At 41.7% G+C, this 21,551-nt stretch overlaps 1 protein-coding gene across 1 annotated transcript in view; it reads left to right on the top strand.

Moving 5' to 3' along the window:
* Window positions 1–18,033, top strand: part of slc6a20 (solute carrier family 6 member 20) — a 28,542-nt gene extending 10,509 nt beyond the window's left edge. Inside the window, exons 6-11 of the mRNA XM_042489881.2 lie at window positions 4,126–4,367; window positions 5,186–5,348; window positions 9,332–9,533; window positions 10,263–10,422; window positions 10,577–10,742; window positions 16,558–18,033. Coding sequence (XP_042345815.2) covers window positions 4,126–4,367; window positions 5,186–5,348; window positions 9,332–9,533; window positions 10,263–10,422; window positions 10,577–10,742; window positions 16,558–16,731 — 1,107 coding nt within the window. The 3' untranslated portion in view covers window positions 16,732–18,033. The remainder of the gene's footprint in view (window positions 1–4,125; window positions 4,368–5,185; window positions 5,349–9,331; window positions 9,534–10,262; window positions 10,423–10,576; window positions 10,743–16,557) is intronic.
* The last annotated feature ends 3,518 nt before the right edge of the window (window positions 18,034–21,551 follow it).

The raw sequence follows: 21,551 nt of genomic DNA, 5'->3' as shown, positions 1-21,551 counted from the left end.
ATCACAATTCATCATTTTTACCATTTTACAACACATCCATACGCTGTTGGCTGTAAAGCCTGTAATATGGACATCTTACCGTGTCTGTATCAGAGACCGTATATAGAGTCTACGGTCTGTATTCAAACTGAGCCATGGATGTATTATGAGGAAGTCTGGATACAGCCGTCGGGGCAAGGCCTCGTTCATTCCATTGAGAGCTGCTCAGTGGCGCATGAAGCAGAGAAAACTCTTTTTCCGGGTTTAGAAAAGTGTAAAATACCCGGATCTACTGGCCCATAGAGCATGCGTGGAAGTGATTAACGACAGCCAAACGCATCCGAGTCTCCCCGAGCAGTGACTCCAACTCACTGGCTCGCTCACACAGATTACCCGAGTGCTTGAAGCGAACAGCGCCGGTGCACGAGCATTCCTCTCGTAGTAGCTTAGCTTATTAGCAACAGCAGCTAATCGGCGGTATGACGACAGCCCTGTTGGTTTTAATATTTACATGATTATCAGAGAATGGTATATTTCTCTACACATACACTCTCTCTCTACACATACACACACACATATACATACAACATCAGGGAATCATATCGTAATCCATCCATCCATCCATCCATTTTCCATCCTCCGCTTATCCGGGGTCGGGTTGTGGGAGCAGCAGCCTAAGCAGGGAAGCCCAGACTTCCCTCTCCCCGGCCACTTCATCCAGCTCTTCCCGGGGGACCCCGAGGCGTTCCCAGGCCAGCTGTGAGACGTAGTCTAGCATGTCCTGGGTCTTCCCCGGGGCCTCCTACCGGTGGGACGTGCCCTGAACACCTCACCAGGGAGGCGTCCTGGAGGCATCCTAATTAGATGCTCGAGCCACCTCATCTGGCTCTTCTCAACGTGGAGGTGCAGCGGCTCTACTCCAAGCTCCTCCCGGATGACCGAGCTTCTCACCCTATCTCTAAGGGAGAGAAACTTATTTCGGCCGCTTGTACCCGTGATCTTGTTCTTTCGGTCACTACCCAAAGCTCGTGACCATAGGTGAGGGTAGGAACGAAGATCGACCGGTAAATCGAGAGCTTTGCCTTTCGGCTCAGCTCCCTCTTCACCACGACAGACCGGTGCAGAGTCCGCATTACTGCAGATACTGCACTGATCCACCTGTTGATCTCCCGTTCCATCCTTCCCTCACTCGTGAACAAGACCCCGAGGTCACCATTTTCCGGCTGAGAACCATGGTCTCGGATTTGGAAGTGCTGATTCTCATCCCAGCCGCTTCACACTCGGCTGCGAACCAATCCAGTGAGAGCTGAAGGTCAAGGCCCGATGAAGCCAACAGGACATCATCTGCAAAGAGCAGAGACCCAATTCCCAATTCTGAGGTCACCAAACCGGACTCCCTCAACACCCTGGCTGCACCTAGAAATTCTGTCCATAAAAGTTATGAACAGAATCGGTGACAAAGGGCAGCCCTGGCGGAGTCCAACCCTAATAGTAAACGAGTTCGACTTACTGCCGGCAATGCGGACCAAGCTCTGGCACCGGTCATACAGGGAACGGACAGCCCGTATCAGGGAGTCCGAAACCCCATATTCCCGGAGAACCCCCCACAGGACTCCCCGAGGGACACGGTCGAATGCCTTCTCCAAGTCCACAAAGCACATGTGGACTGGTTGGGCAAACTCCCACGCACCTTCGAGGACCCTGCCAAGGGTCCAGAGCTGATCCACAGTTCCATGACCGGGGCGAAAACCGCATTGCTCCTCCTGAATCCGGGGTTCGACTATCCGGCGGACCCTCCTCTCTAGTACCCCCGAATAGACCTTACCAGGGAGGCTAAGGAGTGTGATCCCCCCGTAGTTGGAACACACCCTCCGGTCCCCCTTCTTAAAAAGAGGGACCACCACCCCAGTCTGCCAGTCCAAGGGCACTGCCCCCGACGTCCACGCAAAGTTGCAGAGTCGCGTCAGCCACGACAGCCCCACAACATCCAGGGCCTTGAGGAACTCCGGGCGGACCTCGTCCACCCCCGGGGCCCTGCCACCGAGGAGCTTTTTGACCACCTCATATCGTAATCACGGAGAAATTAAATTAACAGAATCGGAATGTGTCTTGCCCATAAAAATGTAACAAAAGGTGGTGCTTGTAATATTGCCCCGTGTTTTATCACACAGCTCAACTTTAAAAAATACTACGTTCAGTACCTTTTAGTAACTGTCACTAATGCTCTGCGCTGCTCACTGATAACCGGTAGTTTGAATACAGATCGTATACTGTATATACGGTCTCTGATACAGACACGGTAAGACAACCATAGTACAGGCTTTACAGCCAACAGCGTATGGATGTGTTGTAAAATGGTAAAAATTGTGAATTGTGATTAAAAAATGATGAATTACAGCAAAAATATCCATTACTACAGCCAGTACGAAGCCTGTGTAAGAAACTCTTAGAGTTACATGCGCGCTCTCACGGTAGAGTCCCGCGGGTCCGATGCGCGTTCATTTTATGTCTGGAGAAAGACCGAATTCCAAACCTTGACTCGGAAAATAGCGCATTTTAGGTCTTTAGGACTTAATGTTTTTAATAATGGCTATAAAAAATGTGTCCTGAAAGTCAACATGTCTGAAAAAAAATTATCCAGTGATTTAAGGAGGTCTCTTTCCCAATGTTAACAAATGGGGAAAAGTCTTTCTGGGCCAGTGTGCATCACGTGACACTGTAGTTCCACTTTCGGCCACTATGTAAATTTTGCTTCAGAGGGTGGCGCACTTCCTGAGGGCTTGAGCAGCTCTCATAGGAGTGAATGAGGCCCCGCCCCCACGGCTGTATCCAGACTTCCTTATAATACATCCATGATGTATAGTGCTGTGCGGACGCATTCATATGATTGGCTGAAACCCCCCCCCCACGTGGGGTACATTCGTGTGATTGGCTGAAAGGAGGGCAACATCTGATTCCTGTTGAAAAAAATGCATTTGTGGATTGAGACATGGCAAGGAAGTCTCAAAAAGATTCTCACAAATCCAGTGAAGTTCACAAATCGCAACCAGTTTGTAAATGCAGATTCAACAATTTGTAAATAAATGTCACAACATACATATATGATTTAGATGAAAATTGCAAATTCTTTAAAATAGAGATATTTGGGGATTTATATAGAATGAGAAATTTGTGTGTGCATCAAAAAATATTTGTGTGTTGAGAGACATTTATATATAAATCCCAATATACATTTGTGAATCCTTCTGTGTGCATTTATTCATTATGAGACTGATCTAACTCCATAGAGCACAGGCTTGTATTTACTGGTGTGAGTTAACTTTAAAAAGTTGTGTGTGGAGGAGCTGAGGAAGCAGCGTGCCCAGAAATGACATCAAAACATACCAGCATAGTTTTCTTCTGTAGCTTGGGCGTTAAATTACACAATATTCTGTATTTTGTATTTTATTCATTTCATTATTAAATTCCACAATGTTTTGCACACCACAAAAATCTTAGGGCCCTAGTTGTGTTAGTTTGTTGTGTCAGAACTTTGACGCTTTCACAGTGTTTTTTCATATCAAAAGTAACTGTATCATTTTGTTCATTCATTCATTGTCCATAACTGCTTGTCCTGTATCATTTTGGTCACCTAATAATGTCTTGTTCACCATTTGGTTGTACTAAAAGACACAAGTCGGCTGTTAGTTTTTTCCAGCAAAGACAATTTGTTTTAAGCCTTTTCTCGGCTAGCATCCCAAATAGAATCACAGTTAACATGAATTATGGATGCACCTTGTTGCTGGTAGAGGTGAGTGTGCATTGTGCCCTCAGGTTCTTAGTCGGATAAACCCCTCCCCCCTCCACAGCTCCATTCTCTCGTCTAAATTTGCTCAGTGCTGACAGCAAAAACACCAAGATGGCGACGGCCAAAATACCAAATTCTAGGTTTCAGAACAGTAGTCCACAAACCAATGGGTGACATCACAATAGCTATGTCCATTATTTATACAGTCTATTATAGCCAGACAGTAATGTACCTGCGAGGCCTCTGCAGAACTATACAAAATATTTAATGAATTCTTAAAATGTGTTTTGTAATGTTTTGTGCTTGTGTGTCTGTCTGTACCTGTGCCCATATGTACATGTGTGTTTGTCTGCATTCAGATGGAACAGCTTGCTGACCCTACTACATGGATCAATGCGGCCACTCAGATCTTTTTCTCTTTGGGTTTGGGTTTTGGGACACTCATAGCTTTTGCCAGTTACAACCACTACAACAACAACTTTGAGAGGCAGGCCATTGTTGTGTCCTTCATCAACAGTGGAACCTCCATCTTTGCCAGCATTGTCACCTTCTCCATCTATGGGTTCAAGGCAACCGTCAACTACGAGAACTGCCTGGAGAGGTGCGTGATTGTTTTGTACTAATGTGTATCTGTCATTGTATTCTTACACCGGTGTACATGTGTGCGGACAGATACTGTATATATGTGTAATCTATAGCAGCAAGGGTTTCTTTTAAAGATGACATAAGCTAAAAATACAGAACAAGGCGAGGCAGATACATGACATTAAAACAAAATAAGAGAATACAATATGAGGTTGTAAACAGAGGAGCATCTGTAAGGAAGTGGCATGTTTAGAGGTGTAAGCCTAACTGTCTGTGTATGTGTTATCTATGAATATGTAGTTGTGTGTTTGGTTGCAAATATGTGATCTAGATTTTAAAAAAGAAGGATAAGAATTTTGGAAGGGCTGGATAAATTAAATTCCTTATTTTTCAAAAATAAAAAGAAGGAATATATCCAGTTTACATTAAATTAGACAAAAATAACAAATCCATAGACATACTTTAATTAGCTCAAAATAACTGTTTCTATGGCCCCATATGACTTTGTATAACATATCACATTTTAAGGTTAATGTATTTACAACTGCTTGTACATTTTATCTTTTTATTCTCAACACAATCTGTAAGTATTTTCAAATCATCTCCTGAACAAACTAATTACATATTTTGCCTGGTACAAGTAAGCAAGTGGATATTGAATCAAGAGATTATTGTTATTGTTTACCCCAAAATGTACAGAAAGGCCAAGGTTTATGTTTAAGCCTAATTTCTATATAATGCAATAATGAACAATATTCGGGAGGTAGTGAAGGACACTGCTGTGTGAAAGTCAGTGTACTCTTCATCTAACAGACCGTTTTTCCCCTCTTCCAGGACACGCTTACTGCTGCTAAATGCTTTTAATCTAGCAGAGGACACCATCAACATAGACAATGTCTGTGATTGGATTGTGAAACTCAACACAACATTCCCGGAGCAGTTTGCCAAAATCGCCAACAAACTGGAAGACTGTAACCTGGAGAGTGAACTAGACACTGTATGTTTCACACCATTACACCAGTCTCATATGTAGAATAATCAAAATATTAAGATAGAATAAGATAAGATTAATATTTATAGAACAGGAATACAGTTGATTCACACAGATTGTAAGAAACACAAAAACATTTAAAAAGAAACAGTGCAGAAACTTAATAATAAATTGCCAATTATTGGAGAAGCTCCACTGCCTGCCATAGTAGTAATATGGTATGAGCTTTCAGTTGTAACTTAAAAGACAGAGAGTTAAAACAAACACTGCCTTTGATAAAGGAGTACTTTGGTAAACTGGACTACACAAGACCTGAACTACACCAGCCATTTTGCAGAATGTACTGGTTCTTATATGAAGAGTACTAAAAATATCTAGTAAGAGTGAAGCAATGTGGAATGTCTTTCTGAAGGCAGTACAAGCTCCAGAAAGTTTTTTTTTGTTTGTTTGTTTGTTTTGTCTGAATAGGTGCTTCATATCTCATAGTATAATACAAGGGGACAGAGACATCAGGAATAACAAGTAATACAAGTCCTGATTGAATCGGGAACATCAGTGTCTTAAGCCCATGGGCCACCACAGTTTAGAGACGGACCTGAATCTGAATATGTTATATGGGAAAGAAATAATGCAATGAAAACATATATTACTTCTACCTGAAGTTGAAAACAGAGAGCCACAGCGCACTGCCTCTCTGGTTCCTTTGAGACTTCGCTGTCTCATTTTGTTTCCAGACAGGGTGTGCAGCGACAGAGAAAGAGAGCACAAGTGACAACAAGCATGAGCGGAGAGAGCAAATGTGTATCTGCCATGGATCTATTAGGTATGTGCCTGTGATGGTGACAGTGAGAGGAGCAGAGAGTATGACGTTAAACCAGCCAGTTGCTGTTTTAAGTGACAGAAGTTAGCCCTGAAATTAGCTAGCTGGGTTAGCTTCCCACTGGAAACTGACAGGCTGCCTTAAGCTGGACTGGTAAGGTCGACCAGCTTTTCTCATTATAGTGACACTTCCAGCTGCTTCTATGCAGATAATGGAGAACTGTCTGTCTGCTGAGTCTCTCCTGAGTTAGTGAAACAATCATTGATCTGAACTCAAATGTATTTTGCTGTTATTGATACAGTAACTGTTATGTATTGTGTTACACAGTGATGGCTGCACCACAAAGCTTTCATTGTTTTTCAGTTCACTTGTATTTAAAGTTAAAGGTCATTCAGCGTTAAACATAAACACCAGCGTTATTGTTCAATAACTACATGACATTCTAAAGGCCAATGAATAATCATGTTAAATAATCGTGATTTCCTCTAAATTGCCCTTAGGTGTGAATGTGTGCGTGTATGGTTGTCTGTCTATATGTGTCGGCCCTGCGATGGTCTGGCGAACTGTCCAGGGTGTACCCCGCCTTCCGCCCGATGACAGCCCCCCACCCCGTGACCCTTACGAGGACAATAGGTTACAGAAAATGACTGACTGACTGACTGACTAATCGTGATTTCAATATCAATCAAAATAATCAGGATTATTATTTTTGCCATAATCGAGCAGCCCTATTATTCACTGAAAACAATTATGATTAACATGTCTGTATGCCAGCGATTATGTTTCTCCAAACTTATTCATGTCATCATGGAAGACAAAAAACATAAAAATGCCCATCCTGTTCACAACAAAGGACTTAAATTTCACAGACCCTTCACAGCAGGAAGTAGGCTGAGAGCTGACTGTATGTATTTTATTAACCCGTTAGATCTGGCCCCCCTTCAGGTCTCGAGTCAAAAACTCTCTTTATTTAAATATGGAGAAGATCTCAGCAACCACAAGGCCCATATTAATCATGACCATAATAATAATACACCAGAGAGTTGATGTTCAATTTCTCTAGTAATTCTTAAGTACACAAACTGCATAAAGACAATACAAGAGTTGATACATTTCTTTAATATTTATTTTATCTAGCTTCTGCTGCCAGTGGTTCATTTGATATCGTGAAGAGTGAGGGAAAGAGACGAGCCATCTTTAAAAATGGGCACATACAAAAAGATATTGATTTTTTGTATTGAAAGTAGGGGTGTGCAATATGATGATATTAGATTGTGAAGAATTACAATGTGTCCACGATCAGCCATCACAGAGAGACTGTTGTATCGTGCTGCAGTGCACATTCTATCTGTTGTATTTCTATGCTCATACATGCGATGCTTTGAAACTTTTTGGCTGGACCACAGAATGTGGTTTGGCTCTGAGAGCGGGCGTGGGCAGCGCAGCCTCTGCCAGTCACACAGGGACGTCCATTCCCGGGTCTGAGCAGAACTGCAGAGGGAGGATGTGTTAATGATCAGGGAAAGCAGCTTCCCTTCGTTGTGTGACTGTATTTAACATTATACGTGTATTGTTCTGCATTTCAACATATCTTAGGGTTGCCAACTCTCACGCTCCTGGCGTGTAACACACTCTTTTAGCGTCAGCCTCACGCTCTCATGACGCCAAGGCAAATCTCACACCACAACACTACTACAGCAGAAGTGTTGAACAATCATGTAATGCAGTGAAGGACTGACTGTAGAATACAGCTGATTATTTGACAACTGAGCAGTGTTTCATCATCACTGATCAAACAGCTGATTGTCTAACAGCGCAGTGCCTAAGACCAACAGGCAGAGCGGAGCTTCTCCTCACAGCACCAAAATGTCTGAATGAACCAACAGACAAATATTCAGAGGTGGAAAGTGAGTTATTTAGACTTCTAAAGACTATTTTGTGTTAGTTTCAGGTTTAGTCAGACTTTGGATGAAGTATTTAGAGCGCATCGCTCTGTGTCTAATCCAGCTGCTGGCACTGAGCACTCATTATTATTACCAGGGCCAGACGTAGTGATTTGGGGGCCTGGGGCCACAGGCACATTGCCTTATTTTCAACCTTTCTCTTAATTTATTATGAAATATCCCTAAAATGTGTCTTCAGTATACTAAGTGATAGTAAATAAGTCCCTGAAGGAAAAAGTTTGGGAACCACTGTACACGGTCCAGCCATATACTAGGTTTTAACTTAGTCTTGCTTTTTCTCATCTGAAGCACACTATTTGCTAGTCCGTTTCATGTCTTCCCTACAGATACACAGATAAACCAATCATAGCAAACCCCCTCCCCCTTTATTTCACCAGTGGGAAGTCATGGATGAAAATGAAAACAGTTTGTCCACCCCAAAAATTCAACATATAATAATAATATTTTACCTGACAAAAGATATGGTTCCCATTAAAACAGTGGGAAGTAAAATTACACACACAGATTAAAATCTGTTAAAAAAGGTACTTTGGCCTAAATGTTCTGTTATTCTTTTTTATTTTAGGGCTAAATTTTCTAAATTGGGAAATTAGCTTGGTTGTAATGTTCAGTAACATGCACAATAGCCTTAAAATCCTAAATAAAAAGAATTGTGATCAAATCGTGATCGTGAGTCAACCTTAAAAAAATCATGAAATGATTTTTCTGATAGTTGAGTAGTTAACTATTATGTGTGTGTGAATGGGTGAATGTGCTTTGAGTGGTCAAAAGACTAGAAAAGTGCTATACAAGTGCAGTCCATTTACCATTTAAAAGAGTTACAGTCCCAGTGAGCTTTAGACAAAGAGCCACAGGCGTATTACAGTTTACCTCCAACATCAAGGTAAACAGTGCATCAAGGTAAACAGTACCTTATGCCAAACTGTCCCGACGAATGCAAAATCATTTGCACTGTGTGCACAGTAGGGATTTTTGAAAGGGAAATTGAGAAATGTAAAACAAGAGGCAGTGAGACAAATTAGTTACCATGGACAAAATGTAACGCAGCCACAAGAACTGTAGTGTTTTGATTGATGTGTCCTTCCCTCAAGACCCCATCACTTCTACCTGGTAGAGCAAAAAAACGTCTGAATGCAGCAAATATATTCCTGTACAGATTCCATTCCAGTCATAAAGTATTTGTCTCTCTCTTTCATCTGTTTCAGGCAGTAGAGGGGACAGGTTTGGCCTTCATTGTGTACAGCGAGGCCATTAAGAATATGCCATTGTCTCAGCTATGGTCAGTACTCTACTTCATCATGCTCCTGCTGTTGGGAATGGGCAGCATGCTGGGCAACGTCACTGCCATCATCACCCCACTACGAGACTTCAAAATTGTGTCCCACATAAGTGTCGAGTTGCTCAATGGTGAGATCATAATTGGAAAATGTTGCCATCATCATCTGCAGAGATTTGCAGAAGTCCTGTGTCATCTATTTTTCACACATATTTATTTCCCATTAAATAGATCAAACAGAGGTTGCTTATACATGTAGTCATTCCCACACCCCAAAAATGTGCTAAAAATCCAAGCAAATCTCTCTGTGTTGTTGCTGCTTGAATCGTTTGAAATTAGCATTTTTTCCTTTATGAGCGATTATCTGCACTGCACACTGTGAATGGCATCACAGTCGAGAAGTGCTGCTGATTGGTTGGTTTTAATGTGAATCCTGGACAAACAAGTTGGTCACTGATCCAGGGACAACACTTACTTGATGATTTGGTGATTTCAGATTGTACCTGTTAGACATACAAACATGCTCATTGAGCTCACTGCTTTGAGTAAAAACAACAATATCAGCAAAAATGTTGTCATGTTTGTGTGAGCTGCCCTACTCCACATCTCTTTTATCTTCCCTCATCAGGACCATGGTGGATGGACAGTACGAGCAAAATGTTAAAAAAAAAACTTGCTGACAAAAAAACCATCTGAAACAATTGTGTATATACTCCCTCTCACACACATAAAATCTTGTTCCATGACTTCATATATACATGTCTGCTGGAACTCATCATGTGTTACTACGCAGCCAGTATCAAACATACTAAGTGGAAATGAATGGGTATCAGCAACTGAATGCTGTGTTTTGCTTTCAGGTTTGGTGTGTTTGTTTTGTTTGCTGCTCGGCCTGGGCTTTACCACCACCTCAGGAAATTACTGGTTCACCATGTTCAACGACTATGGAGCTAATTTCTCCCTACTGTTCATTGTCCTCATCGAGGTTGTAACTGTCAGTTACATCTATGGAATTAGAAGGTTTGTGTATTTGTGAGTGGTATGCCTTCAGTTCAGCTTCTGTTTTGGCTCAACAGGTGGCTAGTACCATGTGTTAAGTGCAAAATAATCAGCAATGCTCTTGCAAACTATATAGATTAATACTGTATTTTAATACATTATCAACTCATTTTAGGTTTGAAAAAGACATAGAAGACATGCTCGGCCATCGTCCCAACTGGTACTGGAAGTTGATGTGGGCAATAGTCAGTCCCCTTCTCCTTATCACCCTCTTCGTCGTATACATTGTCAACTACATCAGAGGAGGGACACCCACCTACCAAGCATGGAACAAAGAGTTGGTGAGCTGAGGCTTTTTTCTTTGCCATTACTCAGGTCTTGTACATACTGCATTTTAATCTCCATGCCAGTGCAAATGTGTGCATGCACAGAGGGTTACTTTTTGCCAGAACCTAGTTCCAAATTTCCAAATTGCATCCGTGCAGCCTTAATATCATATCCAGGGCTGCCAACTCTCACATTTTTAGTGAGATGCCTGCTTTCAGCTTCTGTCATGTTGTCACACTACCCAAACTAATGCCATTCCAAAAAACGGGGTGCCACAAAGCCACTCTTTAATGAAAAATACAGTTATGAAGATTGTGTAGGCTATTCTTGCAAACAGATATTATAGCTCTCAAGTAATAAAATTGTTAAAATCATGATTATTCTCTAAATTTCAATAGTTAATAAGCTTTAATTGCGTTTTTAATTGCATGTTTACAATTCCATTATTTCGCATTTTAAAATACTTTTGAAGTCAATATTAACAAAGTAAAGCAATTCTCGCCAGATTATCTTTATTGGGACTAATGTTGCTGACTGCTGTTAGCTGGTGTCTAGTCAGTTTCCACCCATTTCGCAGCACTGTAGTGAATTTCTTCCATTCGGTTTCATCTACAGGTCTGTGAAGATTCTTTCATGGCTTAAGTGATGCAGTTGTCCACTGACATTAGTCTGATAAGCTACACCTGTGTGCTCAGCTTGTAGGTGGGCGCTATCTCAATTTTTTTAGGGACCCCTATATTCAAACATATTCAAATACAATAGGAGAAAATAACCCATTTATACTGCATGCAATAAACTGCATGGGACTAGCATAAAGTGGCTGTGTCTGTAAAGGGGAGACTCATGGGTACCCATAGGACCCATTTTCATTCAGATATTATGAGGTCAGAGGTCAAGGGACCCCTGTGAAATGGCCTTGCCAGTTTTCCATTGCCAAAATTTATCTTACGTGTTTATTTGACAGAGACAAATGCATAAAACAATGCTTCATAAGAAATACAAAGTAGATGCTATGCATACAGGTTTCTGGCCAAGGCTAATTTGCAACCCCGTCCCTGGTTAGGCTTCCAAAATTTAAAAATTTGTGTTTGTGTGTGGTCAAGGATTTTTAACTGCACACTCAGTGTTCACAGACTTGCTTCAGTTTCAGCCACTTCTTCGTATGTGAGTTAAAAACCTCGAGTTCTGTCAGTTTCTTGAGTTCAGATGGTAATGCATTCCATAGTTTTATACCTCTCACTGAAAAAAGATGATTGGCCAAAGGTTGTTCTACATTTTGATGGAAACAAACAGTTTCTACTTACTGCACCTCTAGGTCTGATTCCACTGTTGTGTTTTTTTTACCAGTTCAAAGAATATTTCTGGTGCAAGGTTGTTCACACACTTAAAAATCAGTTTTATGAATGAAAAATTAACAAACTGTCAAAACTTAATAAATTATATTTCTGTCGGATGAGGCAGTGATGCCTGAATCTGACAGATATCTGTTCCATTATTTTTAATGCCTGTTTATATAAAGACTTTATATAAAGACTTTTATTTAGCCTAACTTTGGAGCGTTATCCAGCCCACTAACTGACAAGCTAGCATGACATGGTACCATTGGATTCCTCAGATCTTCTAGTTTCATATGACATCAGAATCATCACTCTAGCATTAAAATCCTAGTACAGCTTTTTAAAGACAGAAATGTCGGCCAGGATTGCCCACTTTTAATGCGACTAAAAAATAATGAATACATTATGTACAAACTTTAATCTTACCAGGATGAACATGTTAATCCTGGTAGCCCTAATATACAGATGTAATATTTTTTGGCAGTGTCTGGCTGGACCACGTTACCAGGGGTCTCATTTATATCTGTACAAAATGAGGCCTGAAAGAGGTGTACGCCACTTCCCAAACAAAAGTTGTGGTCTCCTTAAAATCATTTGACGGGAGGGTTAGGGTAAGGGTTAGGGAATGTGCACACCTGTTTGGAAATTCTGACCTATGCATACGTACCTTTTGGAGACAAGGATTGGGCAACACTGATAATGAGGTGGGGAATTGAAGCCGGATAATCACCTCCCTGGCTCGAGAGACTTTGAAGTCCTCCGTAAGGGTGCTGGTGGGGAGTAGCAGCTTCGTGGTATGCCCATACAGAGAAATGCTGCATAAGGACTGGGGAAGCCCCAACTGTTTGCGGAGGTACTGGATGATGGTCTTTTCCAATGCCTCCACTGCTGTCAACGGTATCTCATACACAAGCAGTGGCCAGAGTAGCCCAAGCAAAACTCCATGTTGGTAGATCCATGTCTTGATCTTCCCTGGGAGCCCTTATTTGTGGTTTGCAGTGAGCCATGCTGACAGTTAGCTCCTGGTGTGTTGGAGTGCAGCTATGTCTTTCAGGGAGCTGTTGAAGATCTGGGTCCCTCCCAGAGTGAAGTGGAACAGGCTGATCACGCTCCCCCTTTTCAGGACCACAGACCTGGACTTAGCTGGCTTGCCCATAGCATGAGTCATTCTAGACCTTGAGGGAATGGATGGCACCCAGGAATGGATGTTGCTGTCACTGTAAGGTCATATATGAATGCTATTATGGGTGGTTGTCAGGTACCAGATCAGGACTTTAGGCCTCTGCACTCCAGCTCTGCTGATTTGACAATCATGTTCATAACTAAAGAGAAGAGGGACACTGAGACCATACAGCCAGTTATTATGCAGTTCTCCAACTGTTGCCAGGAGGATGTCAGTGGCCCTGATGAGACTGTCAACCTGAAATAGTTGTGATATTCGAGGATGACATTAAGGATTTTCTCCGAAACATGATATCTTATCAGTGCTACCTCCATGTGCTTGTGTGTGATGGATCCATAAGCATTGGCTGGATCAAACCAGACTGCCGCAAGGTCTCCTCCGTTTCCTCTTGCCTCTTGGATCAACTGAGTCCCCTGTCCAATGTGTTCCAGGAATCTGGGTACTCCTGAGACTCCTCCCTTTTGTACTGAGGTGTCTATGTCCTTCAGGATGTTCCAGAGACGTGCTAGGAGCTTTTGGCACTGTTTGTATACTTTGTATGGAATTTTGCTTGGGCCAGGGATGGAATTTGCTCTTGCAGCCTTTACTGCTTCTTTTACCTCCTTCAGGGTGGGCTTGTAGATGTTGAATTGGATCTCTGGTTCTGGTTCTAAGAGGTACATTGAAATAATTTTTTAGTGTTTCTGTATAAGTTGCAATATACAGTCCATGCAAGGCCGTTTTGGCTTAGATATAAAGTCAAATGCTAATAAAACATGATATGACAATTTGAAAATGTCAGTGTGAGGACCAAAAGTAAAAGCAGAGAATGTTTTACTCTTACCTATAACTCATTCAATAAGCCAATAGTCAACGGCCAAAGCCAAATTATGTGAGTAAGTATGTGCAGGAGAAATCAACTGACTGGGACTTAAAGAGGCTGTTGTCAGACAAGACTTTTTCTCAGTTAGGAATGTAAGAGCCTTAGGTCAGTCTTAATGTTACACAACACAAGTCCCCCCCAGGCTATATAATGAGTGTGAGGTAATCTCAGGTAAAAGAGGGCAATTTTGTACTTGAAATGGAGAAGAGACTGGCAGTGATTGCTTCTGTGGCCCTTGAAGCAGCTTTAAAAAAAATGTTAAGCGTAATTATTTTTCAGTGTGTCTTGATGAAGATTGGCTAAAAACAAAGCCAATGTGCAAGTACCAGAAACTGCAGTTCTGCTAATGGCCACTTGAGGCTGACTTCAGAACAGAGTCAACCCCCATAGACCCCCATGTTAAAATGTCCAACTTTACAGAAGAAATAAACATGTTTCCAGCCTGGTACAAAAATGGTTTTGGTCTCTATAGCTAATTTCAATAGTCATGACAACTGTACAGGGAGTGAATTCTTCAAATCCATTTACATTGCATAAAGACCCAAAGTTACGCATAATTAAGGGCAGGGCCACTTTGAGTGACAGGTTGTCTGTGAGCCGTCGCTGCAGCCTATGAGTCAGATCCAGCCCTCACTCCACCACAGCTCTACCTTCTCATCTGAGTCTGACCTCTTCTGTCTTCTGTCTCCAAAAAAACGAGATGACTGCAATGCCGAACTCAAGGCTTCAAAACAGCAGCTAATTGTATGAGGGCCTAAAGTACATTAACATTTTCTAAAAAGCAACCTCTTGTGGTTGAGTAAATACAAATGTCCTCCCCTAGTGCGTCCTTATGGCACTGCAGAGACTTTAAAGAGAGGAGGTTGAGGTGGATGGTTGGAATGCAAGTTTTCTGATTATTTTAACCTTGACAAAGAAATTTCCTAAATTATAAAAGAAGTTTTTGCTCCCCAGACTTCCTTCTTCCATCTCTCTGTCTGTCCATCCATCCATCCATCCATCCATCCATCCATCCGTCCATCCATACATGAATCTGGGTCACAGGGGCAACAGGTTTAGCAAAGTTCTCCAGACATCCATCTCCCGAGCAGTACTTTCCAGCTCCTCCCAGAGGACCCTGAGTTGTTTCTAGGCCAGATGAGACATATAATCCCTCCAGCATGTTGTTGGTCTGCCCTGGGCCTCCTACCAGTTGAATGTGCCTGGAGAACCTGGGACAGGAGATGCTGAGGTTGAATCCTCATCAGATGTCTAAATCACCCCCTTTTTAACATGAAAGAGCAGCAGCTTTACTCCAAACTCCCTTTGGATGTCTTCACTTTTATCCGCAATCTCCTTCTCTCTGTCACTTCCAAAGCTCATGACCATATGTGAGGGTTGGGACACGGATGAATTGGTTAAAAAAAGCTTTTTGTACCGGTTCCATTCCCTCTACACTTCAGACAGTCTGGTGCAACACTTCATCACTGTGGATGCCACACCAAACCACCCACCTCAACAAGAATTGGACCCCTGAGATACTTGAATTCCTTCCCATGAGGCAGTAACTCTATCCAGCCTGTTGTCATTTGGAAGTCGTCAAATACGTAAGCGCTGTCAGTGCTTTCACTGTACAAGCGTGACGCCAAAAGCCACCTTCCGCATCCTGGGTGGTGTCAGATAAGAACGTGCCAGGGCACAACCGGTGGCATTGATCTACATAGGCAAATACCAGGTGTGTCCACATGCAACCCGCACGGGTGACGTCACTTCACGTGTGCATGCAGTGCAGAAAAATGGCATCAGGTAAAAATAATGACATAATATAAGAAGTGTGAGAGTGCGAGAGGGCTTGTAGCGGACGGATGGGGTGGCTTTTCTTTTTTTCTGTTTTTCTTTTTTTCTACACCTTATGGTGTACTTCTTTTGCCTAAACCTAACCATCTGTGACTTTGTTGCCTAATCCTAACCACGATGACAGTACGCGTTGGTTGCCATGTGCTCGTTGTGTGAACTTAAGGACCGTCCAGTGTCATCCAACTATGTGCATTTGTTGACACAGTAACAGCCTCTCGGAGCTTAAACAGCTGATGCTGAATGATACCTAAAACATCACAAGGAGATGCAGAAGGTCACTGACAGAGCAGCACCATTTGACAAATTAGGATGAGAATGTGTTGCTCTATCCTAACCTCTGGCAGGGAACTTGGGAGAGATTTCTCCAGAGTTAACCAGACTTAATAAACAATAAAAGTGGAAAAGTCTTGCTTTTGTAATAACCATAGGAGTCTGTTTGGAGCCCATTTGTGGTCTAGGTATGAGGGCTTGATACATATATACACCACACAGGTGGTGTGAGCAAACTGCACTGCGCTGGCTGACAGATGATTGTTTGAATATCTGCTAAAATGTCTGAGTAATGAACTAACCTGTGAAGAAAGGTGTTAACTGTACCTGTTGTTCCTCAGGGTAAGACAGTGGTGACGAATTATCCTGTCTTTGGTCAAGTCTTCATCGGGCTGCTGCTAGTGTCGTCAGTCAGCTGTGTTCCCCTCACAGCTCTGTATGCTTACTACAGGAAGAGGAAGCATGGAAATCAACTGAAGAGGGAGCATACTGTCAGCACAGTGTCTGGTCATTAACCAGAGGATGAAAGGGACTGGCCATCCACCATCACCTGCCTTCCTACAGACCTGAATGTCTCTGTCCTTTGGCTAAATGCAGCAAAAAAACAGACTTTGTCAGAGTTAGATATTTTCAGGGGAATGTACAATTTTCTCAGTATTAAAGTCACACTTATGATTCCAATCAATAACCTCTACACTGAAAGAAATTCAAGATCAAGTTACCTATGAAATATGATATTAATATAGATATAGTTAGTTCAACTGCTAAACATTAAGATCAAATATAGCAGAAATTCAGTATTTCACATTATGTTAGTTGACTAAATGATCATATACGATGAATGTTTGAGGATATGTAGCTTTGAGGATATGTAGCTTACTTGGTTGGTGGTTTATGTTTGAATATGTAAGTCATTTTTTCCATTTCTTATACACTCTGAAAATGTATTTTTGTTTCATACTCAGCCTTAAATATGAATTTCTCTTATTAATGGAGTGAGCTAATTCAGGTTCAAATCAAGTTTATTTGTAGAGAAATGAAATCCCAAATGGGATTATAGTCCAGCATTAGGATTACAGAGGGTCCAGCACTACTGCCACCAGTAATATTTGTTCTCACAGTTTCCCTTGTTTCAGGAAGTTTCTAAAAGTGAAAGCAAGTATTTTAGAATCTACGAGAAGTGGAAGTTTACATCACTAATACCAAAACAATTTCAAGAAGATCAGATGTTGAACTCAATAATAGACTGATTGAGGTGCAGATCTTCTAAAAGTCTAGCTATCTAATCACAGCTTGTAATGAGTTGTCTGGTAAGATTTATATATGTGCTCTTTTGTAAGAAGGCTGTACAAATGATCTGTTTTCCTCCATATGATGTTTTTTATAGAACTACTTTTATATCTGTTTTAAAGGGCATCTGCTATCATACTTTATCTATGAGAGATATAGGCTATATTGAACAACAAACACATCATGTCACTTGTATTAACCAGTAATAGATCTGCTGGGGCAAATATTATTATAATACTGACTGACTCTTTGCTTTGTACACCCTCAAATATGTAAAATGTGTACATACTGTAGATATGTGTCTCATCTAATGATCTAATAATTAGAATACTCAAGAAATGTGTTTTGTTTTTCTTTTTGTGACATTGGTTTATAGAGATATTAGTAAGAGAAGAACAGAAGAACTGCCATCAAATCAAAAGTTACATTAACATATGACATCACACAAGTCTTTTGTTGTTGTTCAGCTTTTCATTTTCATGCTGTGCTGATCCATTTTTATTAAAGAAAAAAACGTTATTAATGGGCATGGTGTGTGTGTGTGTGTGTGTGTGTGTGTGTGTTTGTGTGTATGTATCTGCATGTGCGCGTGTGCATGCATTTTATGCAAACAATTATCACCATACAATATTCCAGTAATACCAATATTTGTTTTTTTCTTTTAGAGTTTGATGGGAGAATAAATTTGCCAAGTAGTTAATTTGCCATTAACTACTTTGAGCAACCAAAACCACTGTCATGGTGCCTGCCTTCCTCCTCCTCCCCCACTGCCAGTACTTTTCCACTCACCCTCCCTCTGCTCCGCTCTACCTGCAAACCACGCCCACCTCTGCAGCCTGCTCACCTCACAGCTGCAGCTCATCACCAATCAACCCTGCATATAAGCCACTCCAGCACACTCACTCACTGCCAGATTGTTCTTCTGCACCATGCGAGACTTTCCAGCGTTCTTCTGCCAGATCTTCCGAAGCCGACTCTACCTGCCTTCTGTCCCCGACCACGTGCTCTGTTTTGGTGTCTCGGAAATCTGACTGCTCTTCTGGTAACGTCTCCTCTGCCTGGCTTCGACAATCCTCCTGCTCTCTCCTCATTGGTACTGCTGCATTCGCGGACTGCTTTCCTGGTAACGGAACTCCTGCCTGCCCCCGACCATCCCTCTGCTCAACCGGCGACGATTCCTCCCCACATGTTGTCGGCTCGACGGGCTACGGGGCTTCCTGCTCACCAGCCACAGTTGCTGTAAGGTTCGTCTCTTCTCCTCGTGGGGTTCCCAGAGACTGTGCTTGGGCTCTCAGTCCGAAGAACGAACTTTTCACACAACTGACTCTGTGCATATTGAACATTAACTGCGTTGGTTTAAATAAAGTTTATTACCAACCGTTGCTGAGCGGCAGAGTACTGCATTTGGGTCCTAAACACACCCGTTTCAACCACAGTGAATTACATGTTGCTTCTTACATTGCTGGTCATACATGAATATAGCATCAGTAAAATTGCCATAGAAGTGTAGAAAAAATGTTGAGCCTAAATGTTGACTCTTGACCACGGGAACAGCAGCTTGACAATATAACTACCAATGTGCTTCTGAAATGTTCAAGCACAGCTCTTGGCCCCTTCAGCAGATGGAGTGGCTCATCATGGAGGTGGTTCAGTAGGTGGTTTTATATGAGAGGATTCTTTTTTCAGACATAGACTAAGCTTGTTTCCTCATCATTGATCCCCATTGCATTAAATAAGCCAGAAAAAAACATTATAGTATCTCCAGTGGTAACAGTAGTAAAATCCTACACACAAGTACCTGCCATCCAAGAGGCCTCATCACTTTTATCAACCTGCTTAAGAGTCACAGACTTGAAACCCTTGGTGGGTGCGGACCCTTAAGCCTCATTCCCACTGCACAAATAACCCAGTAACACTCACTAACATCTGGCTTTTTAATGCAATGGGAATGCGTATGATCGGCATTCACACTCAGGTCAAATGACTCTGCAGTAGACATGGATTTTTATTCCCTTTGGCTCTGATCGACATTGATGAGTCACTAAATCCTGTCCGTCTCCTCCCAAGCTGAGCGCACACATTATTCCAAGTTAATCTGCACCAAGTTTGAAACAGACTGAATAAGTAAGAGATATATAAAGAGAAAAACCACTGAAAAGTTTTCAAAGACCTCTGTTTCTGCTGCCGTTTACTGTTTACCTGTTCTCTTGCCTGTCCATGACATCACCAAACCCCCAGTGGACTCTGGCTGTGTTTGAAATAGTGTACTGCATACTACAGTTGAACTCAGTATGCAGTATGTAGTACATACTGCATACTGAGTTCAACTGTAGTATGCAGTGTAGCTGTTTAGTTTGATCCGTTTTGCAGTTTGCTGAGCCAGGCATGGCTGGTTTCCGTTTTTTGAAAGCGGAAGCAAACAATAGCAAAACCGCTACCGTGTAACATCCATTTACGGTTTGAAATACAGTAAACAAGTGATATATAAAAGCGATAGCGATGAAGGCTTACTTGTGAGATGAATAATGCCTTTGTAACAACTGGAAGTGACCAGATGTACCGCCGTTACCTTCGCATTACTGCCAAGTTCCCCCAGTATTAGTTTAGCTTTGCTTGGGACACGCACTATTATCCTCTTTATTCTGCTGCAATCATACGGGGTGCCCTTTTAAACTTTCTGATTGTATCTTGTTCATGTGAAAGTCCAAGCTGGTTTGGTCATATCATGAACCACATTCCCTTTACAGTAGCCGAATATTTTTAATAAAATACATTCAAATTCGCTCATATTTACTGTATAATTGGCACTCTTAATAGCTAAGCTGGTATGTGGTTTACCTGGTAAAAGTAATTTAAACAACCTTAAAAGATAAAAATATAATTTTGGTGAGGTCTAATTCATAAAGTGTAACATAAGGACTCTATCTGGTGGCTTGGGTCTGCCTGGCTGTGTGATGGCTGGGCTTGAGCCACTGGTGGCACGACAACAATAGTTGAGCTCTCCGCCATTGTTCCCTCGGACTGGTAAACGTTAGCGCAATGCATTGTGGGAAACAGTAGGCGAGGCAGACTAGTCCAATGCATACTGAAGATTTTTACCAAATCAGTGTGACATCTGGGTATTTCTGGCACACTGTGGATTTCGCTTTTGTTTGCATACTGCATAATACATTTTGATCAAGTTAGTAAGTACTGCTAGTATAGTAGGCGGTTTCAAACATAGCCTCTGAGTTTCAGAGTCATTAGGATTGTTGAGGTGACATGTTAGTTGTTCAGTCACCTCTTCAAAAAACTTAAGCTAGTCCAGTTGTCTATGATATAGCACTGAGAATATACAGCAAAATCAGGGGAAGGCAGGTTTGAAGAGGCGGGTTATGTGGGCCGGAGAGTGTGGGGGCATTTCTGATGTGGTTTAGTAGACAAACGACCAGAAAATACGGAACTATCCAAGGTCGGATATGTTTGTATATGTCAGAGATGCAGACAATATCCACAAGAGCATTACACATTGCATCTTTGGTGGATCCTATCTTGACATATCTCCATAAATGGACAAATTTGGACCCTGAAAAATCTGGAATCTGGATACCCATCTGTGAAATATACATGAAATATCCTACAATGTAATCTGCTGAAAATCGGATCTCTTTTTTTAAATAAACATATTATATATATATATATATAATGTAGCAGTATCATATATAGCATATATCAGTGAAAAATAAGAATAATGACCAACATAAGTTAAAGCAAAATAGAAAGAAAAAATAGAATAAAATAAGTAAGGATCATTTAATTAAGGTAAAAAACTTTTTTAAAAAAAATAGGGGTGACCTCTAGCTCATCAGCATCATGCGCCCCATATGCCTGAGGCTAATGCAGTGGCCCAGGTACAAGTCTGACCTGTGGCACTTTGCTGTTTGTCATTCTCCCCTCTCTCTCCCACCTTTCCTGTCTCTCTGTAACTGTCCTATAAATAAAGGAAAAATGCCCTGAAAAAATAAACTTTAAAAAAATAAATAATAATAATAATGAAAAATAAAAA

Source organism: Plectropomus leopardus, chromosome 11 (assembly GCF_026936395.1).
Source record: "Plectropomus leopardus strain MGB_pleo_1.0 chromosome 11, ASM2693639v1, whole genome shotgun sequence".
Taxonomy (NCBI): Eukaryota; Metazoa; Chordata; class Actinopteri; order Perciformes; family Serranidae; genus Plectropomus; species Plectropomus leopardus.
The sequence above is the reverse complement of the archived record's forward strand: the minus strand, read 5'-3'. Positions and strand labels throughout refer to the sequence as shown.